Raw genomic sequence first — 20914 nt, 5'->3', positions numbered from 1 at the left:
GGATTTTACTTATAACCATCTATATTAGGTCTAGCAATGAGGACCAAGAATTCACTAAAATTCCCTAGAGTTTTCCCTGAAAGTTGTGCTAGAAACTTTTCTTTTCTTCAAATGTGCAGAGGGCATGTGAAAAAAAGGTTCCTTTTTTTCCTTCAATAATTGTGTCTTACAGTTTTCATGGACTCTTTCAGAAATACCAGCCATTGGCTTTTGGGACTGTTTCTTTATGCTCGTACTCTTTGTAATTATGGCACCAATGATACTAGGGGGATGAGAATGAGAGGAAGCTGAGAGTCAGAGGGGAGGATGAGAAGTAGGATTTAAAACTATGAGAATTTTGAATACTGAATGACTCTCAGCTTTTTAAAGAGGAGAGGTCCATAGGCATTATGCAGAAAAACGGTAATAGTGAAGGAAACTAAATCTTTAGAATATCTTTTCTTCTGTCTTATAGCAACTGCTCTGTGTTCTCGCTCAACCCCAGCTAAACCCTTATGAGCTCCCCCAAGAGTTTCTGAGGGCAGGAGCTGGTTTGTATCTCTTATCCCCCCACCTTACATACAGTAGGTGCTTAATAAATGTTGAACATGTTGAACACCACATCATGTTGACATGACTGTCAAACTTGTTCTGTTGAATGAATGACAGAATCCTGGCTCTGTCAGAAGCCTAAATCTTTTAGAGGTCGTTAAGGATTTTAAGGCTGCAGTATCAAGAGAATCATTGCCAACCTGTTTTGTAGAACATTTGAGGCATATACCAGGGATTTACAAGTGGTTACTTCCACCCACAAAGGAGAGAACATGATTTAACCATTTGTGATGGATTTCAGGGACATACCCCTTCCCTCCCCAACTTTGCTATTAAATTTGTCCTGACCCAGACCTGTTGATACAAACTCATCAGAGCTGATTCTTAGTCTGGGGGAATGAGCTCCAGGCCATGCCTCGAAAGACCTCCTGCATTGTGCAAAACATGCCAAGGCTCTACTTATTTTTAGTTCTAGTGAACTAGAGAGTTCTGGTGGGGAGGGAATGAGTGGGATCAGCCACTCTTCTCCAGTTCAATGACTTAAATTAAGAAATTAATCCAGTTCCTCCTCAGCATCCAGTTTATAGACACAGACAAACAGATAATACAGAATGATAAGACAGACTCCTTTGACAACAAAGCTACTTATCAGTTGTCTATGTACAGCCACACTTCCTGATGGGGTGAAGCAGTCCTGGATGAAGGGATTTTTTTTTCTTCACCTGGGAGATGACAAAAAAGTCTTTTTTTTTTTGCCTTCCCTTGGCTTTTATTCAATTTTACATGACCATTGGGACTTACTAAATGGTCCCAAAGCAATCCTTTTTTCCCTGGTGGTTTTTACACGTTTATTGAGTGTTAATCTTCCGGGAATCTTCCGCTCAAAGATGGGACTCCTACTGTAGACATTTGGCGTAGGTGACCTCACAGGCTACAACAGAAATATTGACACATGAATGCAAACACCGAGAAAAATTAAGACAATAAGATGACTCATGTGAAAGGTCCAAACGAAAGTCTTATGTGCCTACTTCTTGGAGAAGCTGATAACATTCTACCGGAGAAGGGAGACAGGATACTACCTGGCGCTAGCTTTTGCTTTTACTAGGGACAGAAACCAAATATGGAAACCAGATCCATCTTATGAAACAATCAGACATCTGTCTAGTGGTCTTTTGGAAAAACTGTTATCATTTCAGTTGTCTGACTCTCTGTGATCCCATTTGGAGTTTTCTTGGCAAAGATACTGGAGTGGTTTGCCATTTCCTGCTCCAATTCATTTTACAGATGAAGAAACTGAGGCAAAGAAATTAAGTTACAGCTAGTGAGTATCTGGAGTCAGATTTGAACTCAGGAAGCTTTCCTAATTCCAGGCCTGGTGCTTTATCCACTGCACCACCTAGCTGCTGGATAAACTGTACTTTTTGTCTTTTTAGAATCGAGGGGAAGGAACAACAAGAAAGAGAGCCATTGAAAACTGTGTCTAAAGGTTTTGTGTCCTGGGGATTTGTCAGGCCTAACTGGTAAAGTATGTTCACTTAGGCATAAACTGACATGATGAGATTTGGGGGAAGTCAAGAAAACTGTTTTGTCACCGCCAAAGCTCTCCATGTATATAACATTGACTGAAATTCCTCCATTAGAGATTCATTCTTTTGAGTTGAACATTGCCTTCTTTATTAGAAATACAAATATCCTTGGGAAAGATGTCACTGACACCTTAGCATTCAGTTGTTTATGGATTTAAAGATGGAAGGGAATTTAGAGATCTGCTCGTTTTATAGACGAGAAAACAAACTGAAAAAGATTCATTGACTTGGCTAAGAGCACACTTATAGTGAGTGGCAGAAGTAATATTTGAATCTAGCTAGGGCCTGGAGTCTGGAAGACTCCTGTTTGTGAGTTCAAATCTGCCCTCGACTGCTTACTAGCTGTTCCTTTGCCAAGAAAACCCCCAATATAGTCATAGCTGAACAACAAAAAAAGGTCGGGTTGTTGTTTGTCCTTCCTTTTCCAAGAGGACCAACAATATCACAGGTTGATGTCTTGACTTGCACATAAATTGGATTTAAGTCAGGCAGAATAGGGGGAGGGGCAGGAAGCTTTTCTGGCATTAGAAAAATCCTATCTAGTAGGTCAATGCCTAATGTCTGTTTTGTTTAACATCCCTTCCGTGGCAGCTTTTACCTAGAATAATTCAACCTTCTCATAACCAACTTAAATAGTGCTTTGCCTGCATACATCTAATTTCATCTTAATTTGTAGCAGTCTTTAAACGGAACCTCTTTAGGCTTTGCTTATCTGTAAAGGCACCAGGATGTAAAAACTCTGATGAAAAGTTCAGACTGAACTGTGTGAAGGGAACTGGGTCGTTATGGACAATAGAATTGCTTTTGTAGAAAGAATTAAGAGCTGTCACGGGAAAAGAGATGAAACTAGAGATTGTCAGCCTTCAAAAAACCTCTCCCCATCATTCCAAGACAGAGATATATGGAAAGGATGAGGTCACAGGAAAGACTGGGAGGAGATGTCTATAGAGGATGTGAAAAGAACAAAGTCTTCCTTCAACCAAGCTCAGTGTTCTCAAACTTACCAGCCAGAAAAGCATGGCTCAGGTCCTGTTCCCTGTGAAACTTGCACATGAATATAGAAAACAGTTCTTTTTGAAAACTCCCAGAGGGAAAGGAATGACTTGCCCACTACTTTAAAAAAACAAACAAACAAACCCAACACAACACCCAAAACCCAAAAGATAAAAAACCACAAACTTTTGTTTTAACATTGGCTTTCATTTCCAAAAATATCCCTCCTCATTTCCCTACTGAGGGAGATACCCTTTGTGACAAAGGATAAAAAAGAGAGAGGAAAAACAAAGCAGTTCAGCAAAACTGACAGCATATACAATGTTCCACACCCACGTTCCCCCACCTCTGCCAAAATGGGAGGGCAATGCATTTTTTCATGTCTTCCTTGGGGACAAAGTTGGTCTTTATAATTATCTTTTTTGATTACTGTTTTTCCATTTGCATTGTATATATTGGGAGGCAACAAGACTGGAAATGAGTATTTAATAAGCACCTACCACATACCAGGCACTGTGCTAAACACTATAAGTATCTCATTTTAACCTGGCAACAACCCTGGGAGGTAGGGGCTATTATTATCCCCATTTTTGTGGCTGAGGAAACTCAGGCAGAAAGAGGTTAAGTGACTTGCCCAAGATCACATAGCTGATACGAGGTAGGATTTGAACTCAGCTCTCTGCGACTCCAGGCTCAGCATTTTATTCATTGAGCCACCTAGCTACATATATGCAAATCTATCTATCATCTGGTTTTGCTTCCACTTTACATCAGTTCTTCTATCGATACTTCCCTCTTTACTTTTTATTCTTCATTCTCCTTGTTTCTTACCCAAATGGGACACTTCACTTATTTAGGACTCCCTATTGTGCCTAATACAATGCTCGTTAGAAATGCAAGCTTCATAGATTTAAAAACTCTGATCAACTCAAGGACTAGCCTTTATTCCAGGAGACCAGTGTCTAAGCTTGCTATACACTTCAAGACGGTAGCGATGGGCACAGGGTGTTGGGACATGGCCAATGTAAGAATTAGTTTAGCCTGACTATGAATATTTCTTACAAAGATTTTGTTTTTCCCAAGAGGGGCAAGGTGAGAGGGAGAGAAAATAGACTTTATTCATTGAAAAAATAAAATGAAACTTTATGAAGAATGTAAGCTTCTTGAGGGCAGTGCTTTTAGGAGGGTAGTATTTCTACTTAGCAGCAGCTTCTGGCACATATAAACACCGCCAGGGTGGTTGGTAGTGAAAGTGTGAAGCATGATGTCCGGTAGTCTGCCCATCAGAGAGAGAAAAGCTCGCAGAAAAACCTTGCTGCAGGGCTTTACTCCACCTCCACCCCCTCCCCTTCATTTCTTCGCACAACCGTGTTTAAGGACATACTCCACCAGTACCCCCGACCCTCCAACTCCCCACCGCCAGCCCCCATCTCGTGGCCAAGTACGGAGTAGACGCAGTTGGGGAATCCAGAGCTTGGTGTTGGGCGTGGGGAGGAAATGGGAAGGGCGGAGAGGGGAGAAAGGGGAAGGGAGGAGTGAAAAGAGGAAGGAAGAAAAGGAAGGAGAAAGGGAGAGAGGAGAGAGAAGTGAAAATGGAAGGGGAGAAAGGAGGGAAAGGGAGAGAGGAGGAGAGGGAAAAGAGAAAGGAGGAGGATAAGGGCGGAGGGGGAGAAAGAGGAGGGGAAGAGATGGAGAGGAAGAAGAGAAAGTTATAGTCCTTTCTTCCAGGGTCCAGAACAAGTGAACTTTAATTGCACCTGGGCAATAAATACTGATTTGAGCAGGTACGCTAGTTACACATTAGTTTAAATCAGCGGTTCTCAAACTTTTTGGCGTCGGGACCCCTTTACACTCTTAACAACTATTGAGGACCCCAAAGAGTTTTTGTTTATGTGGGTTAAATCGACACATACCCCATTAGAAATTAAAATCGGTAATTTAGAAAACATTTAATTCATTTAAAAATAACTATAATAAATCCATTACATGTTATCACAAACGTGTTGAATGAAAAATAACTATATTTTCCTAAGCAACAACAAAAAAATTGAATGGCATTTTCACGTATTTTTGCAAATCTCTTTAACTTTTGGCTTAATGGATTCTCTTCTCAGCTACCGCACTCCCATCTGTTGAGCTAAGTGAAAAATCCACCCTCTCCCAGGTTTATAGCTGAAAAGGGTAGAAGTATTTTAATAGGCAAATAATGTCTTAATATTATTATGAAAATAGCTTCGACCTCAGGGCGTACTAAGACTACAGTCGGGGAAGCACTGCTTTAAAGAATTACACCCTTCGCCCGCGGAGTCAGAACTAAAGGATAGGACCGCCCGAGCAGGAGAAGACCCCGCCCCCGCAGACTCAGGATACTAGCTATCTCCTAGGGTCGCGAGCGCAGAGAGGGGCCGAGCTCCGCGCGAGGCCACGCCCCAATCCCGGCGTGCTGCGTCAGTTGCGACACTTCCGGGACTGCTTTCTCAGGACCTCGGCTGGAAGCCCAGCCGGAAGAGGAGGAGCCCCAGCAGCTCCTTTTTTTTTTTTCTTTTTTAAATCAGTCCCCAACATGGACGGTACACGTGTGTCTGCTTTAGCCGTCTACCGCTTGCAAGAGCGAGCCGGCATTATACAGAAAGAGAAACCCCGGCGACTGCAGAAGCCGAGAAAAGGACACCTCCTGTCTCTGTCCAAACCCATTAAAAAGAAGCAGAAGGCAAAGAAAAAGGTGAGCCCGGTTAAGGGATGCTCCCAGGTAGGGCTAGAGGTGCCTGAGCCGCTGTCAAAAAAAGATAATGACCTGAAACTGGAAGGGGAGCCCGAGGGAGGAGCTCCGCAGTCCAGTCCGCCCGCAGCCGAAGTAGAGACACGGAGCAGGGGCCCGGGGGAGCAGAAAGCCCAGAACGAGACCCCAGAGCCCGAAAGGGTCCTGCCCCTGACGGCTCGGGCAGGAGAGCAGAGAGAGGTGCAACCGCCTCCTGCACCTGCGGCAGTAGAGAAGCGGAGCGGGGCCTCTGGGAATCAGAAAAGCAAGAGACAGACGGCGGAGCCCGAAGGAGCCCAGCCTCGGACCCCGACGGCTGCGGTCGGAGAGGAGAGGGAGGCGGGGCTATCTCCTGTAGTAGAGCAACAGAGCGGGGTCCCCAGGAAGCAGAAAGTCAAGAAGAAAAGGGCTTTGCCCTCCACGGCCCCGGGAGGAGAGGAGGGGAAGGCGGAACAGTTTTCTGGGGCAGTAGAAAAACTGAGCGAGGGTCCGAGGAAGAAGAAAGTCAAGACAGAGCCTGCAGAGCCCGAACGGGCCCTGCCCCCGCCGGGCGGGGGAGAAGAGGAGAGGGTGGTGGAGCAGTCTCCCGGGGCAGTAGAAAAACCGAGCGAGGGTCCGAGGAAGAAGAAAGGCAAGAGACAGGCGGCAGAGTCCGAAAGGGCGGGGGAACAGTCTCCTGGGGCTGTAGAAAAACTGAGCCAGGTTCCGAGGAAGAAGAAGGTCAAGAAACAGGGAGCAGAGCCCGACCGGGTTCTATCCCCCACGGCGCGCGTGTCAGAGGGGAGGGAAGTGGAACCGTCTCATGGGGCAGCAAAGAAGCAGAACATTAAGAGACGGGCGGCGGAACCCGCAAGCGCCCCATCCCCCACCCCCACCCCGACTGTTGCGGTAGAAAAATCGAGCACGGGCCAAAAGTTTAAGAAAGTTAAGAGAGAGAAGGCGGAGCCCAAGAGGAATGTGGCGGGAGAGAAGAGGAAGGCGGAAGAGGGGGCGAAGGTAGAGCTGGTGGAGGGGCACAACAGCTGCGGAGCGGGCTCCGGGGCACCCTCCCTGCAGCAGGTTCTCCAGGAGCTGGGCCAGATTCCGCACAGCAAACGTCGCGCCGCGCGGCTCCTCGAGTGGCTGATCGCGCCGCTGCCCGTAGACCATTTCTTCAGCTGGATGTGGGAGAAGGAGGCGGTGCTGGTGCGGCGAGCCAACCCTGACTACTACCGGGGCCTCTTCTCCACGGCCGAACTGGACGCGGTGCTGCGTGCGGAGGACGTGCAGTTCGGGCTGCACCTGGACGCCGCGCGCTACCGGAACGGCCAGCGCGAGACCTTGAACCCGCCGGGCCGGGCGCTCCCGGCCACCGCCTGGTCTCTGTACCGGGACGGCTGCTCCCTGCGCCTCTTGTGCCCCCAGGCCTTCTCTGCAGTCGTGTGGCAGGTGCTGTCGGTGCTCCAGGAGCATTTCGGCAGCATGGTGGGCGCCAACGCCTACCTCACCCCCCCGGGCTCTCAGGGCTTTGCCCCTCACTACGACGACATCGAAGCCTTCGTCCTGCAGCTGGAGGGGAGGAAGCTCTGGCGCGTCTACAAGCCCCGGGAGCAGGCGGAAGAGCTACCCCAGTTTTCCAGCCCTAACTTTGGACCCCAGGGCTTGGGAAAACCCGTGCTGCAAGAGGTGTTGGAGCCCGGGGATCTGCTCTATTTCCCCCGGGGCTTTATCCACCAGGCTGTGTGTGAGCCTGGGGTGCATTCCCTGCACCTCACTCTGTCTACCTTCCAGCGCAATTCTTGGGGGGACCTGCTGGAACCTCTGCTGCCAGCGGCTTTGCAAGCTGCGATGGAGGAGGACGTGGAATTCCGCAGGGGTCTGCCCAGGGACTACCTAGATTACATGGGGGTTCAGCATTCAGAATCTGGGGACCCTCGGCGAGGGCCATTCCTGGAGAAGGTGCAGCGATTGCTTGCCCGCCTGGCACAGTATGCACCAGTGGATGCTGTGGCCGACCAGAGGGCCAAGGGCTTCCTCCACGACTGCCTGCCTCCGGTGCTGTCAGAGAAGGAGCGGTCACTGAGTGTGCATGGGCTGCCTGCCCGGTGGGAGGCTGGGGAGGCTTGGGATGTGGGTGCAAAAATTACCGCTGAGACCCAGGTCCGCCTGCTTCGCCACGGTTTGACTCGGTTAGTGAGCGAGGATGACAGCGTCCTGTTGTATTACACCGTGGAAAATTCTCGAGTCTATCATCAGGGGGAGCCCAAGTACCTGGAGATTGACTCCCAGTACACTGATGGCATCGAGTACTTGTTCAGTTCCTACCCAGGTTTTGTGCAGGTGGGAGACCTGCCTTGTGATAATAGGCAGGACCAGATTTCTTTAGTGACCATGTTATTTGAAAAGGGACTGCTGATCACCAAGAAGCCTCTGACCCCGTAGTAATTTCTTTTTGAGTAGAAGTGAAAATAAAGCTGTGTTTTTGTTTTTAACTCCCTTATTGGGATGTCTTACCTTGGTAATCCTCTGTTGACCATGTTCATACATACCTCTAAGGCTTTTTCCAAGTCGCAGGTATCAGAAGGTGACAGAGTGAGAGGGACATCAGAATCTAGGTACACAAAGGAAAGAAACTCCATCTGTAGAAGCAACCCTTGCCCATCTCTGTGCAATAGGCACACCTGCTATTTAATGCAAGTCTGCAGGACCAGCGTAGCTTTTCTGACTTAGAATTTGAATAAACTTTATTTTCATTAATTCCTTCAATAGTAACTCTCTTATGAAGAAATCTGTGATTGGCTGGGGGAAATTCAAAATTTGAGTAAGACTTGGTCCTTGCCTTCCTAGAGCTTATTTAGGTTCTGTTTCAGAAAGTTAAGAGTAGGATTCTGTTTGAAGGGGAGGATTATGTATGAAAGATAATTCATTAAAATGCCAACAGACTTTTCCAATTAGGTTATATTGGATGGGGGTGGAAAAGAAGGCTAAGTCGAAAGTAGCAGCTGGGGAAGTATCTGTGGGGTAGGACTGGCTGGGTGGCTCTCAGTTATGTGAACTAGGAGGATATTATTGGGGGGGGGCCAGTTGTCCATTTCATTTACAAATAGCTGGTAACCTGAACTTCCATTCATTAACAGCTAGTTCTCCATACTTAAGGTAGTGTTGTTCTCTAGGCAGTATTATTGTCTTTGTGGTGTGTCCATCAGTCTGTTCTTTCTGTTAATTTAAATTTTTTTTTTAAATTTTCAGCTCCAAATAATCAACCTCCCCTTTTTAAAATTTTTTTTTTCAGTTCCAAATTCTTCCATCCCTCCCTCTACCTTTTCCCTCACTCACTGAGAATGCAAGAAATACAATGCCCACTATAGTTTTATAGAGTTTTTTTTTTTTTTTTTTACTCCAAACCTGTGCTTTACTCTGGCTGGGACTAAGAGTAAGAAACACAACAGTGGGTTCAAGCGCCCGAATTTATCAGGTGCCTATCTTTCCCTTAATTAGGATGTTAGATTGGTTATTGGAGCTTGTTTTTTCATTTTCCTTTCAACTGTATGAATGCCGTGACATTGCTATACTCTACAGTGAGCATTCTTATGATTGATGATTATACTATAAATATTTTGTTTAGGACTTAGTTCCATAAAGGATGAACCATTATTAGGCAGCTGTCTGAGTGAAGTCCCAGCCTCATCAACTCCAGGTCATGTATCTGGCAAATGCCGCTTTTCTTTATTTTTTTTTTACAGCAGTGCAAATCCCTCTTTTATAAGCACTACATTACAAAGACCCTGTCATCTACCACTCCTGGGATCTACCAAGTAAAGCAAGTAACTGATAAGTTGAGTTCCACAGTGTAGTTAGTGGAAAGTATTGCATTTGAAGTCACAGGACCTAAGTTCAATTTGCCACTCTGCTGAGTCACCTTGGCCAGGTCGTTTGTTCTCTGGGCTTTAGTTTTCTCATCTAGATAATGGAACTAAGATGGAAGGGGAAAAGTTGGGCTATACATGAGCTCTAGTTTTACAGTCTTATGGACTGCAGGGGTGGGGAACCTGTGGCCTCGAGGTCCTTAAGTGCAGGCCTCTAGGCCACAGGTTCCCCGTCCCTGCTAGTGAGTAGCCTTTTGGAAATAGAAAACAATAGGGAGACCTTAAGGGGGAGAATGGAGGTAAAGGGGGCAAATGGAATTAATCTGTGGAATAATACCCGGAAAAGTACCAGCCCATTCAGGAGCTTAGAAATACGTGTCGATGACACTGGTAGACATAATTTATGCTGGGAAACTTACCTTTAAAAGCGTCTTTGAAAAAGTCCACAAGTTGTACCGAAGGTTTACCTTTTCTGGGACTGCTGAGACAGATGTATCTCGTCTCCTGCCGAATAGTTTCAGCAATTGCTTCAATCTTCAGTATTTTATTGATGATCAAGTTTTTCTGACTTAGTTGAGAAATCTAGGCAGAAAGTAATGAAGCTAAAACACCTGTGAAGGTGACTGTAAAGGGCATTTAGACAGCTATGGAAAAACCTAAACCTAGTACATCATATCCAATCATGGGAATATGAAGGTCCATATTTAAGTGAATTTTAGAGCTGGGGACTTGTGGGAAAATGTCAGGGAGGAAAAAGATGATATAGGAGGTATGGGAGTTCCATGTCCAGAATGAACAGTACGAGAATAGTACATTAAGCTCAAGTACCATCTGCTTGCTGAAAGAGATTTTCAAGTACAGAAAGTACTTGTACCTACCACCCTCAGAGATCATGTTATATTGGGAGCTGTTTCCATTATCTCAGGAAAGAAATTCATGAGCATTTGGACTAGTCAGAGGCAATAGGCATATTGTCACCCACAGAGCAGAAAAGTAACCCAGAAATTCACACATAGACCTGTGTGTGAGGTAGGTTTTTTTTTTAATGTAAGAGGCATTAATATGCATCTTTTACTTAAATTTTACTTTAAAAAGTTACATGCATTTGGCAGCCTGGACAATGGCCTGGGAGATTACAGGAGCAAGCCAGTTTTGGTCCAAGCCCAGGGGGAAAAATGTCCTCTCTTGTCTGAGAATGTGCACTCAAAGAAAATGCAAAGACTTAGATATCCTGGTGCTTAATCATAGTAGAATGAGTTATTTAATCAGAGAAAATAGTATAAGGCAGGATCTTTTAGACCCCTGGAATAATCCATTCTATTTTTTTAAATAACCTCCCACTTTCCCAACTTCCTTGCACAACTTACCCCAACAAATCCTTCCCATCGCTTTTTCCTTCCTCTTTGCAGTTAAAGATAGGTAGGGTAAGTTGGATTCCCTTTTTAGCTTCCTATTATTGAGAACCTATGATTGGGTAGCATATTAAAGATTTATAATATAGGTGGGGTGGGTAGTTTGTTGAGAAAGGAAGAAAGCCTCTTGGCATTAAGGGGAACAAGCATTTATTAAGTGCCTGCCATGTGCCAAGTACTGTACTAAGGGTTTTATGAATATTATTCTATTTGATCCTAATAATAGCTCTAGGAGGTAGGGACATGTCCAGGGTCACAGAACTAGTAACAGGCCAGATTTGAACTCGGGTCTTCTTGACGTCAGTATTCCAGTTGCCTTACTTAAATCTGGGATGTAATCACTGCTGGGTCTATAGATGCCAAGTTCGTACAACAGTAATTGATTTTAAGGCAGGGGTGGGGAACCATCAGCCTAAGTTTGGAAGTTAGCCGAATGACTACTAAACCTAGCCAGCCTGAAGGAAATTAATGAACTCTTAAGGTGGATGGACATTTTTCAGGAGATTACTAATGAAAAAATTTTATTCTGGCTTTATAGACATTTTATTCAAGAGTGAAGGGAGAACTAATTGTCAGAAATAAATATGCTAGGTTGTTGGATAGTCCAGATTCCTGGGAATTATGTAAAATAGTAAAAACTTTGTAAAGCTTTTAAAAATTCAAATCCAATTACTTTATTGAGTGCTTTCTCTGCAAGGCACTACAATAGGTGATTTTAACTTTTTAGATTGCTTTTATATCTTCAGTTTTGGTTTGTTTGAGCAACATCTCTGAAAGCTATGTAATGCCAGCCCTGTGACATAGGACAAGAGACACCATGGAAAATGTAGCATTTGGAGTCTGAGGACTTGGGGTTTGAAGACAAGCTCAGTAACCTACGAGTGTATCCTTGGGGAAGTTAAGCAGTCAGCATTTATTAAGCGCCTTCTGTGTGCCAGGCATTGTTCCAAGTGCTAGGGATACAGAGAAAGGCAAAACCAAAAAAAAATAGGCCATACCCTCAAGACAAGTCTAATGGGGGAGACATAAAAAAATCATCTACGAGTTATTTACAAGATAAGATCTGGAGTCAGGGAGACCTGAGTTCAAATTTAGCCTGAGACACTAACTGGAAACCTGGGCAAGTCATTTAGTCTCTGTTTGCCTGTTTCCTCAACAGTAAATGGGGATAACCTTGCAGGGTTGTTGTGAGGATCATATGAGATACTATTTGTAAAAGTGCTTAGCATAGTGCCTGGCATGGAGTACGTGTTATGTGAATATTTATTCCCTTCTCCCAACCCCCAAATCCAAGATTGGGTCAGAGGGAAGGCATTAAGATTAGGGAGACGTGGGAAAGGTTTCTTGCAGTTGGAGAGACTTTAGCTGTGACTGGAAGCCAAGGAAGCTAGGAGGCAGAGAGGAGCATCAGGGAGGGGGGTGAAAATGTCCTCACCAGATGACATGTCATGTGGGAGAAACACTGAGGCTGCCAGTGTCTCTGAACCACACAGTATGTGGAGGGTGGTTTGGGGTGTGAGAAGAATGGAAAGGTGGCAAGGACTCAGTTAAATTCTGTCAGGATCTCAGTTCCCCAATTCTAAAACGAGAGGATTGGACCAGATGGCCTCATTCATAGGTCTCTTCCAGCCCTAGATCAATGATTCTATGAACTGATTTGGGAAAGGAGCATGTTAGGAATTCCCAGAAGCTAAGGAGATAGAGGCTGGACTCTCATAGTGGAGCGAGCCATGGACTTGGAGTCAGAACACTCCTGTTCAAATAAGACTCCATTTACTATGTGATCTTGGAATAATCACTTTTGTTTCTCTGAACCTCTGTTTTCTCGTCTGTAAAATGGGGAGAGGAACACTTATACTATCTATCTGACGGGGCGGTAGTAAGGTTTAAATGGGATAAAAGTACATAAGGCACTTTACAAGCGTGCAAAAATAGGTTTTGTTTGTTTCGGCCTGAACCTGTGATTTCACTGGTATGGGCAACTCCCAATGTAGAAACTCCTTAAATCAATGAAGATTAGCAGCTTATTTGTAACGTAAGAGAACTGGCAGAGAGTTTTAAGTGATTTTCACATTACCATATGGCTAGTCTGTGTCAGAGGTAGGCCTTTTAAAAATACTATTTTATATTTTTGTATTCTGAAGAGGTAGGCTTTGAACTCAAGTCTCCCTGACCCCAAGGCTAGCCATCTATTTGCTATATTATGCTGTCTCTTGAGCATTAGCATCATTATCACTCCACTCTTTCTTGCTGGTTCCTCATTTACTTGGAAACACCTTCATAAGAGTCCTCATTCCCCACGGATCTGTCTTTGTTCTCCATCTCTTCTCTCTCTTTACTATTTGAATTCCAAATTTTTCGTGTTGTAAAAGAAATCAACCCGAAGGAAAAAAAAATGTACAAAACAAGAAAGTGAAAAGTAGTACGCTTTGATCTGCATTCAGACTCCATCAGCTCTTGCTCTGGAGGTGAATAGCATTTTTCATCATGAGTCTGCAGACCCATATCTAAAGGTCATCTCTGCTTTTATGGTCCTTTTTCCCATTGAACTTTAATAAACTCCATATGTTAAAAACCAGACCTCATTCATTTTCTTTCCTCCTAAACCTTCCAAACCTCTTTGTCCTCACCATTTATTTCTGTGACATCATTAATTTACATACTCTTGCCTGTTCATAACCTTAAGCTATCTTTGATTTTTTCCCCCTCGCTTCTCTCCTTTCTACAACATTTCTTCCCATCTACTACTCCCTTCTCGATTCCCACTGCCACCACGCTACCATTGACCTTTATTACCATCTGCCTAAACCAGTGCTTCTCAAACTTGTTGTTTTAGGACTTGTTTACAGTCATAAAAATTACTAAGGACTCCCCTTCCCCCCGCCCAAAGAGTTTTGTTCATTTGGGTTGTAGCTATATATTATTTGCCATATTAGACATGAAAACATTTTAGTATCATGAAAATAGTATTGACCTCACAGACCCCCTGAAAGGATCTTGTGGACTCCCAAGAGTCCCCAGACCACACTTGGAGAGCTGCTGGTCTAGACTACTACCATAAACTCTTTAAAAGAAGGACTCTAGAGTCTTCCTCTTCGCCAGTCCAGCTTTTATCTTATTGCTAAAATCATTTTTCTTATGCAAAGATTTGATGATGTCACTCTGACCATAAATTTCCAGCGACTCCCTATTGCCTACAAGGTAAAATTTAAACTCCCCGTCAGTATTTTTTATGACCTCCTTGTCTTTCCAGATTTATATAACAAACACCTCTTCATATGCTTGACCTCTGGGAAAATTGCATGATTCTTTGCCTGTTTGTACCGCCTTTCCCTATCCCATAGCTACACATACACTGCACTCTAATACCCCTCTACCAATGTTCAGGTTGTAGCCTATGCAAGAAATGCACTCCTTTCTCTTTCTTAGTTATCCAATTAAAATGGACTAAAGTTTAAAATGTCCAGTTCTCTAAGAAGTCTTCCTCAGTTCCCCAACTTGATCATGGCTTTCTCACTTCAGATCTCACTTAGCACTTTATTTTAATTCTCTAATGGATTTATTATACGGTATTGTCTATTATAGCCATCTGTGTTGGAGTCTTACTCATCTATTAAACTGGAGGCTTAAGGACAGGGCATGGTATCTTACTTGAGCTTTGCACCTCTTCCAATCCCTTGTCCTGTCTTCTTCACACTGTAGGTATGTGCACAAATGTTGGTTCTAGTGTGTGCTTACTTGGAAAGGGTATTCAGGGTGGTAAAGTGGAGAGAGCACTAGATTTGGGGACTTGGGTTTGACTCCTGGGTCTGCTATTTAACAGCTATGAGACCTTGGATGCCTCGACCTATCTGGGTTTCACTTTCCTCCCCTATAAAACAAGAGAATGGGACTAGCTCTAAGTCCTTTGACTTTCACTGAAAAGGTGAGATAAAAATATATATAATATATATGTATATACACATATGTATATATAATGTATAAATTAAAGCAACATGTATAAGATATATATGTATTTACAATATGCGTGTATAAAAATATACACACATTTTTCTTAAGGACAATAATTTGGAGCTCCCTAGTATATGTCCCCTTCTCTCTCCTCACACAGCCACCACAAAGAGGCAGGCTGTCATGACCAGATGAGAGAAACAGGCAAATAGAGGTTAAGTGACATGCCCAGGGTCACACACCTAGCAAGTGGGGCTAGATTTGAACTCAGGTTTTCCTGACTGTAGGCCCAGCTCTCTATCCACCATACTATCTAGCTGCCTTTTTATTGATTTAGCAACTAAACTTTTAAAAAAGTAAGGATGAGGGGCAACTATGTGGTACAGTGGACAGAGCACAGGACCTAGAGTTAGTAGGACCCAAGTTCAAATCCAGCCTCAGACACTTATTAGCTGTGTAACCCTGGGCAAGTAGCTTAACCCCAACTGCCTTAAAAAATTAAAAAAAAAAAAGGATGCCATCTTTGGACAACTAATCATTGAAAATTTAGATGTCAGGATTACTTTCTAGGAATAAAATCTCACCTGGTTGTGGACAAATTTTTTGCAGCCTAAGACATTTGTTACATGTATATGTAAGTGGAGACAAGCATGGACATAACTAATGGGTTTCTATATTTCTATATTACACATTTCTACACACATATGTATATGTATGCATCCATGAATGTATATATTTATATGTGTTTACTTTATATCTGTGTAAATCAGTCAGTAAACATTTATTAAGTGCCTCCTGTGTGCGAGGCATTCTGCTAAATGCTGGGGATACAAAGACAGGCAAAAGATAGTCCCTGCCCTCAAGGAGCTCAGTCTTTTTTTTTTTTTTTGCGGGGCAATTGGGGTTAAGTGACTTGCCCAAGGTCACACAGCTAGTGTCTGAGGCTGGATTTGAACTCAGGTCCTCCTGACTCCAGGACTGGTGCTCTACTCACTGTGCCACCTAGCTGCCCCCAAGGAGCTCATAGTCTAATGGGGGAGACAGCATGCAAACAGCCGTGTTCAGACAGGCTTTATATAGGATAAAGTGGATGTATAGAAAGAAGGCACTAGGATGAAGAGACTAGGAGAGGGGTGCACATAAGCCACGTGTGTTACGTGTGTACCATATGTTTGTGTATAAGTGGGGAGAAGGGTGTACGTATCTGCCAACTGCCCACAAGCACAGCCTCCACAGGTCTACCTTTTTCTTGATCTTTTGAAGCATCTCTTGGTTTCCTTCATCTTGTAAGTTAAGAGTCTTCATTGCATCGTTCACTTCCCTAAAGAGAAGGCAATAGGAGACCTTATAGAAAAGAGAGTTGTGAATATCCAGGGGAAAAAAATATTCTGCAGGAATGTTGTATGGTGTGCCCTCATTCCAGTTCATGATACCATTGGGACCTGCTTAGGTAAGAGAGGCCACAGTGAACAGAGGAAGAGGGTCTGCCTGTGAAGTTACCTGAGTGACCAGTGTCTTTGGGTGAGCTTCCAGCTGTACTGGTATCTGGTGGATTCAATGATCTGGCAAAGGGTGGACCAAGGCCTATACTCCTAATTAAGCAGCCTGGGGAGGAAAGAACGTTCTACAGAGTGAGGCTCTGGATGTCCTTGGAACAAGGTATGATGGGAGCTGGACAGCGCTTAAGTTATGATGTTATGGCTAGGCTCTGAGAGTTAGAGGGGCCAGCATGGTATCGTAAAAAGGGCACTAATCCTGAAGTCAGATGCTCAGGGTTCAAATCCCACCTCTGACATTTACCTTTGTGTGACTTTAGACAAGTCTCTTACCCTCCCTACGTCTCAGTTTCCTCAGCTTAAAAATGAGGGAGTAGGATTAGATAGTTTTTGTGGCAAAGTGGTATAATGGATAGAGTGCTGGGCCTGGAGTCAGGAAGGCCTGGGTTCAAATCCAACCTCAGATACTTAATGTCTGTGTGACTCTGGGCAAGTCATAATCTCTGTTTGCCTCAGTTTCCTCATATGTAAAACAGGGATAATAATATCACCTATCTCCCAGGTTTGTTGTGAGGATCAAACAAGATAATATTTGTAAAGCACTTAGCGCGGTGCCTGGCACATAGTAGATGCTATATAAATTCTTTTCTTCCCCTCCCCCATCTAGCTCTACATCTTTGTGCTGGAGGGCTTACCTAAGAACAGCCTCATGGCTCTCTAGGAGGAGCACATCTAGGAAGGTGTCTCGGATTTTGTCTCCCGGAAGTTGAAGGGCAGTGATGCTCCTACAGGCTTCCAGTCGCACGCCTGGCTCTTCCTCATAGTGGATAGCCCAGAGCAAGAGGTCTGTTAGCTGGGGACTTACATCCCCAATCATTCTTAAAGCTGCCAAGAACAGACAACAATCATTCTTTGTTATTTAGCCTCGAACAGGAGATGAAATAGGTAGGTGGGTAGCTATTCGGTGTGATTTGAAGGGTAAAAATAGCTTTCTCTGTGAACCTGAATTTGTCACTATTAGAATTATTCATTTTGGAGTGGGATAGAGGGAAAGGAGATTGACTGTCGTTCCTTTTTTTTTTTTTTTTTTGTGGAGGCAGGCAGGGTTGAGTAACTTGCCTAGGATCACACACGTAGTAAGTGTCTGAGGCCAGATTTGAACTCAGGTCCTCCTGAGGGTCAGTGCTTTATTCACTATAACACCTAGCTGCCCCAAACATTGTTTCTTGAATTCCACAGTTACCCATTAGCAGATGAGCTTGGATAGTTTTATCACATTTGCTAGTTTTGATACCTTAGTCCTCAAGGGGATGGGATATCATACACATTAGTTTCAGTAGGGAATGAGGTGGAGATTTATTTTAATTCCTTTGCATTTCTTTCTAGCAAGTAAAAAAAGTATGTATGTACATACATACAGATCTACATGTGCATATATATATACACATAATTTCCCAACAGCCCTTGCTGTTGCTATAGGATTATGCTAGGAGGAGAACAGGGCATATTTTAGGTACATCTGCCTATTTCACATGCTTAGGGTTGAGCCTCTAAGGAATCTCCTAATAATGTGTGTCAAAGAAGAAAGCAGTCGCCATCCCCAACTCCTCTTAATTCTAAGGCTCTCTCTTTTTAAATTATTTCCTATTTATCCTGTATATAGCTCATTTTGTATATATTTGTTTGCATTTTATCTCCCTCATTAGATTGTAAGCCCCCTGAGGGCTGTAACTGGAACTGTCTTTCGCCTCAAATATGCCCCGGGCTCATACTCTGCTGCCTAATAAGTATTTATTGATTGATACCAGTAGAGAGAGCTTCTTGAGGTTCAGGATCACCGCTTTCAAGGTCCATCTTTTGCTATGCTTAGTAATTTGTGTGGCTCATGCCTCAGGGCAAAAAGCTGAAGATTCCTAGGTATGGACTGATGTATTCCTAGAACTCTTTGTGGTATCACCCTGGCTAATTTGCCATCTACCGGCCGGGCAGCGCTGATGCCCCTGCATCAGGAAGTGAGCAGCCCCCTTTCTCTGCATCTCCGGCTTTCCTTAGGCTGTGGAGGGCTGTCGATGCCTCGTAGCATGCCTCTATTGGGACCACCACATTCCATTTCCACCTACCTTCCCTTATTTCCAGCTGGGTAACAAAGGATTTTTTTTTTAATAAATTTCTTTATTTATTTTTAGTTTACCACGCACGGGTAACAAAGGATTTAAAGAATATTGACATTGTTTTTATACCATCTTCACTTGAAATAGATCCTTCCCTCTTCCCCTGCTCAGCAAACCATCCCCAGTAACAAGAATTGAAAAATAAAGAGAAAGAAGACAGTATAACAAAACTAATAAACACACCACCCAAGTCTGGCAGTCTAAACGATGTTCTATAAACTTAGTCTTCTATTTCTCCAAAGAAGAGAAGGAGGTGCATTTTCTCATCTTCACGGCCAGGCTTTCATTTTTTTTTCCTCCTAATGTTTTACAAATGAATCTGTAGGCTATTCTCTTTCCAATTTTTATTTCCTCCAGATATCTTATTTCACTCATAATTTTTTTTTATCTCTTTAAATTTCTTCTAAATACCTTTATAGCCCTCATGGCCAAGTCATTTTTCACCCCTCTTTGGGACTTGTCCTGGCATAGGTAATCTCCTCTTTTTGGGTTTAATTTCTTGGGCTTCTTAACTCCAAGCATTTCTTCATTGTACTCAGCATTTTCTTCTATTTATTCATATCTCTAGCCTCAGTTTTTGGACTGGGATTCTGTGCTGGGACAATCATTGCTTCCTCTTGGCACTCTTGGATCAAATAAGGAAATTCCTTCTTGGTCCTGTCCCTTCTGCAGTCTGGATGCTGAAGTTCTACATTCTGTGACTAGGAATAGGCCCTGACCTGCCATAGGTCCTGGTTCCAGGCCTCTTGAAAGGCCCCAGGTATGTGGCACTGCCCAATCCTTTTCCCCCTGTGCACTGACCTATGGGGACTGCTGCTCAGACAGGGTAGGGCCAGCCAGGATCTCACAGGCTTTAGGTCCCTGGTCTTTGTGTTGGCTTCCTGGTCCCCTGCCTTGTCTCCCCACAAAATGCCTACAGGTAGTCTCCATGTGCAGTCCTAGACTGGATGGAAGAATATATTGCTATTATAACAGCTTTTGATTTTCTTTTTTATTATTTCTTCAGAGGCATTCTTAGAACTTTGCTGGAGTGTTTGTAGAAAAGCAATGGTACTCCAGAATCTTTCACATTACCATATTAATTGAAATTAATTTGTAGTCTAATCCCTTGGCTATGGGCAGCTAGGTCATGCAGTGGATAGAGTGCTTGGCCTGGAGCCAGAAAGACTCATCTTCCTGAGTCCAAATCTGGCCTCAGACACTAGCTGTGTGACCCTGGGCAAGTCACTTAACCCTGTTTACCTAAGTTTCCTCCTCTGCAAAATGAGCTGGAAAAGGAAATGTCAAACCACTCCAGTATCTCTGCCAAGAAAACCCCAAAATGGGGTCATGGAGAGTCAGACACAACCGAAAAACAACTGAACTGAAAGGCCTTGACTGCCGTCTTTGGCAAGGAGATCAAGTGTTTGTTGGCTGACACAATTTCTAGCCTTTTATGATGGGATGACTTGCTGCAGTTACACTTAACTGGTTATAATCCAGATAATCTTTGTCTTTTTTCGTTGTTGACAGCTTGTCTGAAAAGGTCAGACCTAAGCTGTTGTAATGGTCATAGGGTCATCTCATGATAACCTTTCCTTCTACTTTGTGATTTGGGGCTTGGTTCTAATTAGTTGGTGATCTGAACGCAGAGAGAAGGCGATCTCATTTCCTGTCTGTTAAGATAGAGTCAATTTTGTTTTTCAGCGATGGTATTTGGCGTTCAGTATATATATCACAACAATACGTATATGTATGCATACACACAACACACTTTTATAAACACGCATGTACACGTACACACATACACAAGTGCACACACACCACACACACATGCATGCACATACACATATATAATGCACAAATGCACAAGCATACATATATAATATATACACACATATATACATATATGCACACATATATACACATATGTATATCTATCTATATCTCTACAATATTGGCATGATATGGTCCACAGGGTTATAAAGAGTTAGGTACAACTAAAGGACTGAACAACATATCCATCCCCTTCTGACTCTCTTCTGGATAAAAGTAGGGAAGGGAACAGGACTTGTAATTTCACTGGTATAGGGAACTCCTAGGTAAGGAAACTTTCTCCACCAAAGCAGGTTAGTCCCTTCTCTGTAACTACGTAGGGGAGCTGAGTGGTGCAGTAGACAGAGTACCAG

At 43.7% G+C, this 20914-nt stretch overlaps 2 protein-coding genes across 2 annotated transcripts in view; one reads left to right on the top strand and one right to left on the bottom strand.

Annotated features, from left to right (window-relative positions):
- Positions 1 to 414: 414 nt before the first annotated feature.
- HEATR4 (HEAT repeat containing 4) overlaps positions 415 to 20914 on the bottom strand; it is a 110424-nt gene continuing 89924 nt past the window's right edge. The window contains exons 13-17 of the mRNA XM_036734503.1: positions 17271 to 17460; positions 16322 to 16400; positions 10136 to 10298; positions 8400 to 8461; positions 415 to 1462 (exon numbers count right to left, since the gene is read on the bottom strand). Coding sequence (XP_036590398.1) covers positions 1301 to 1462; positions 8400 to 8461; positions 10136 to 10298; positions 16322 to 16400; positions 17271 to 17460 — 656 coding nt within the window. The 3' untranslated portion in view covers positions 415 to 1300. The remainder of the gene's footprint in view (positions 1463 to 8399; positions 8462 to 10135; positions 10299 to 16321; positions 16401 to 17270; positions 17461 to 20914) is intronic.
- On the top strand, positions 5677 to 8347 carry RIOX1 (ribosomal oxygenase 1). Its single transcript, XM_036734502.1, has one exon. It carries the CDS (start codon positions 5677 to 5679, stop codon positions 8290 to 8292), a length of 2616 nt encoding a protein of 871 aa, XP_036590397.1. The 3' UTR covers positions 8293 to 8347.

The sequence above is a fragment of the Trichosurus vulpecula genome, chromosome 8 (assembly GCF_011100635.1).
Source record: "Trichosurus vulpecula isolate mTriVul1 chromosome 8, mTriVul1.pri, whole genome shotgun sequence".
Lineage (NCBI taxonomy): Eukaryota > Metazoa > Chordata > Mammalia > Diprotodontia > Phalangeridae > Trichosurus > Trichosurus vulpecula.
The sequence above is the reverse complement of the archived record's forward strand: the minus strand, read 5'-3'. Positions and strand labels throughout refer to the sequence as shown.

Coding starts and splice junctions, on each gene's coding strand:
- RIOX1 (XM_036734502.1), top strand. CDS start 5,677: ATGGACGGTACACGTGTGTCTGCTTTAGCCGTCTACCGCTTGCAAGAG.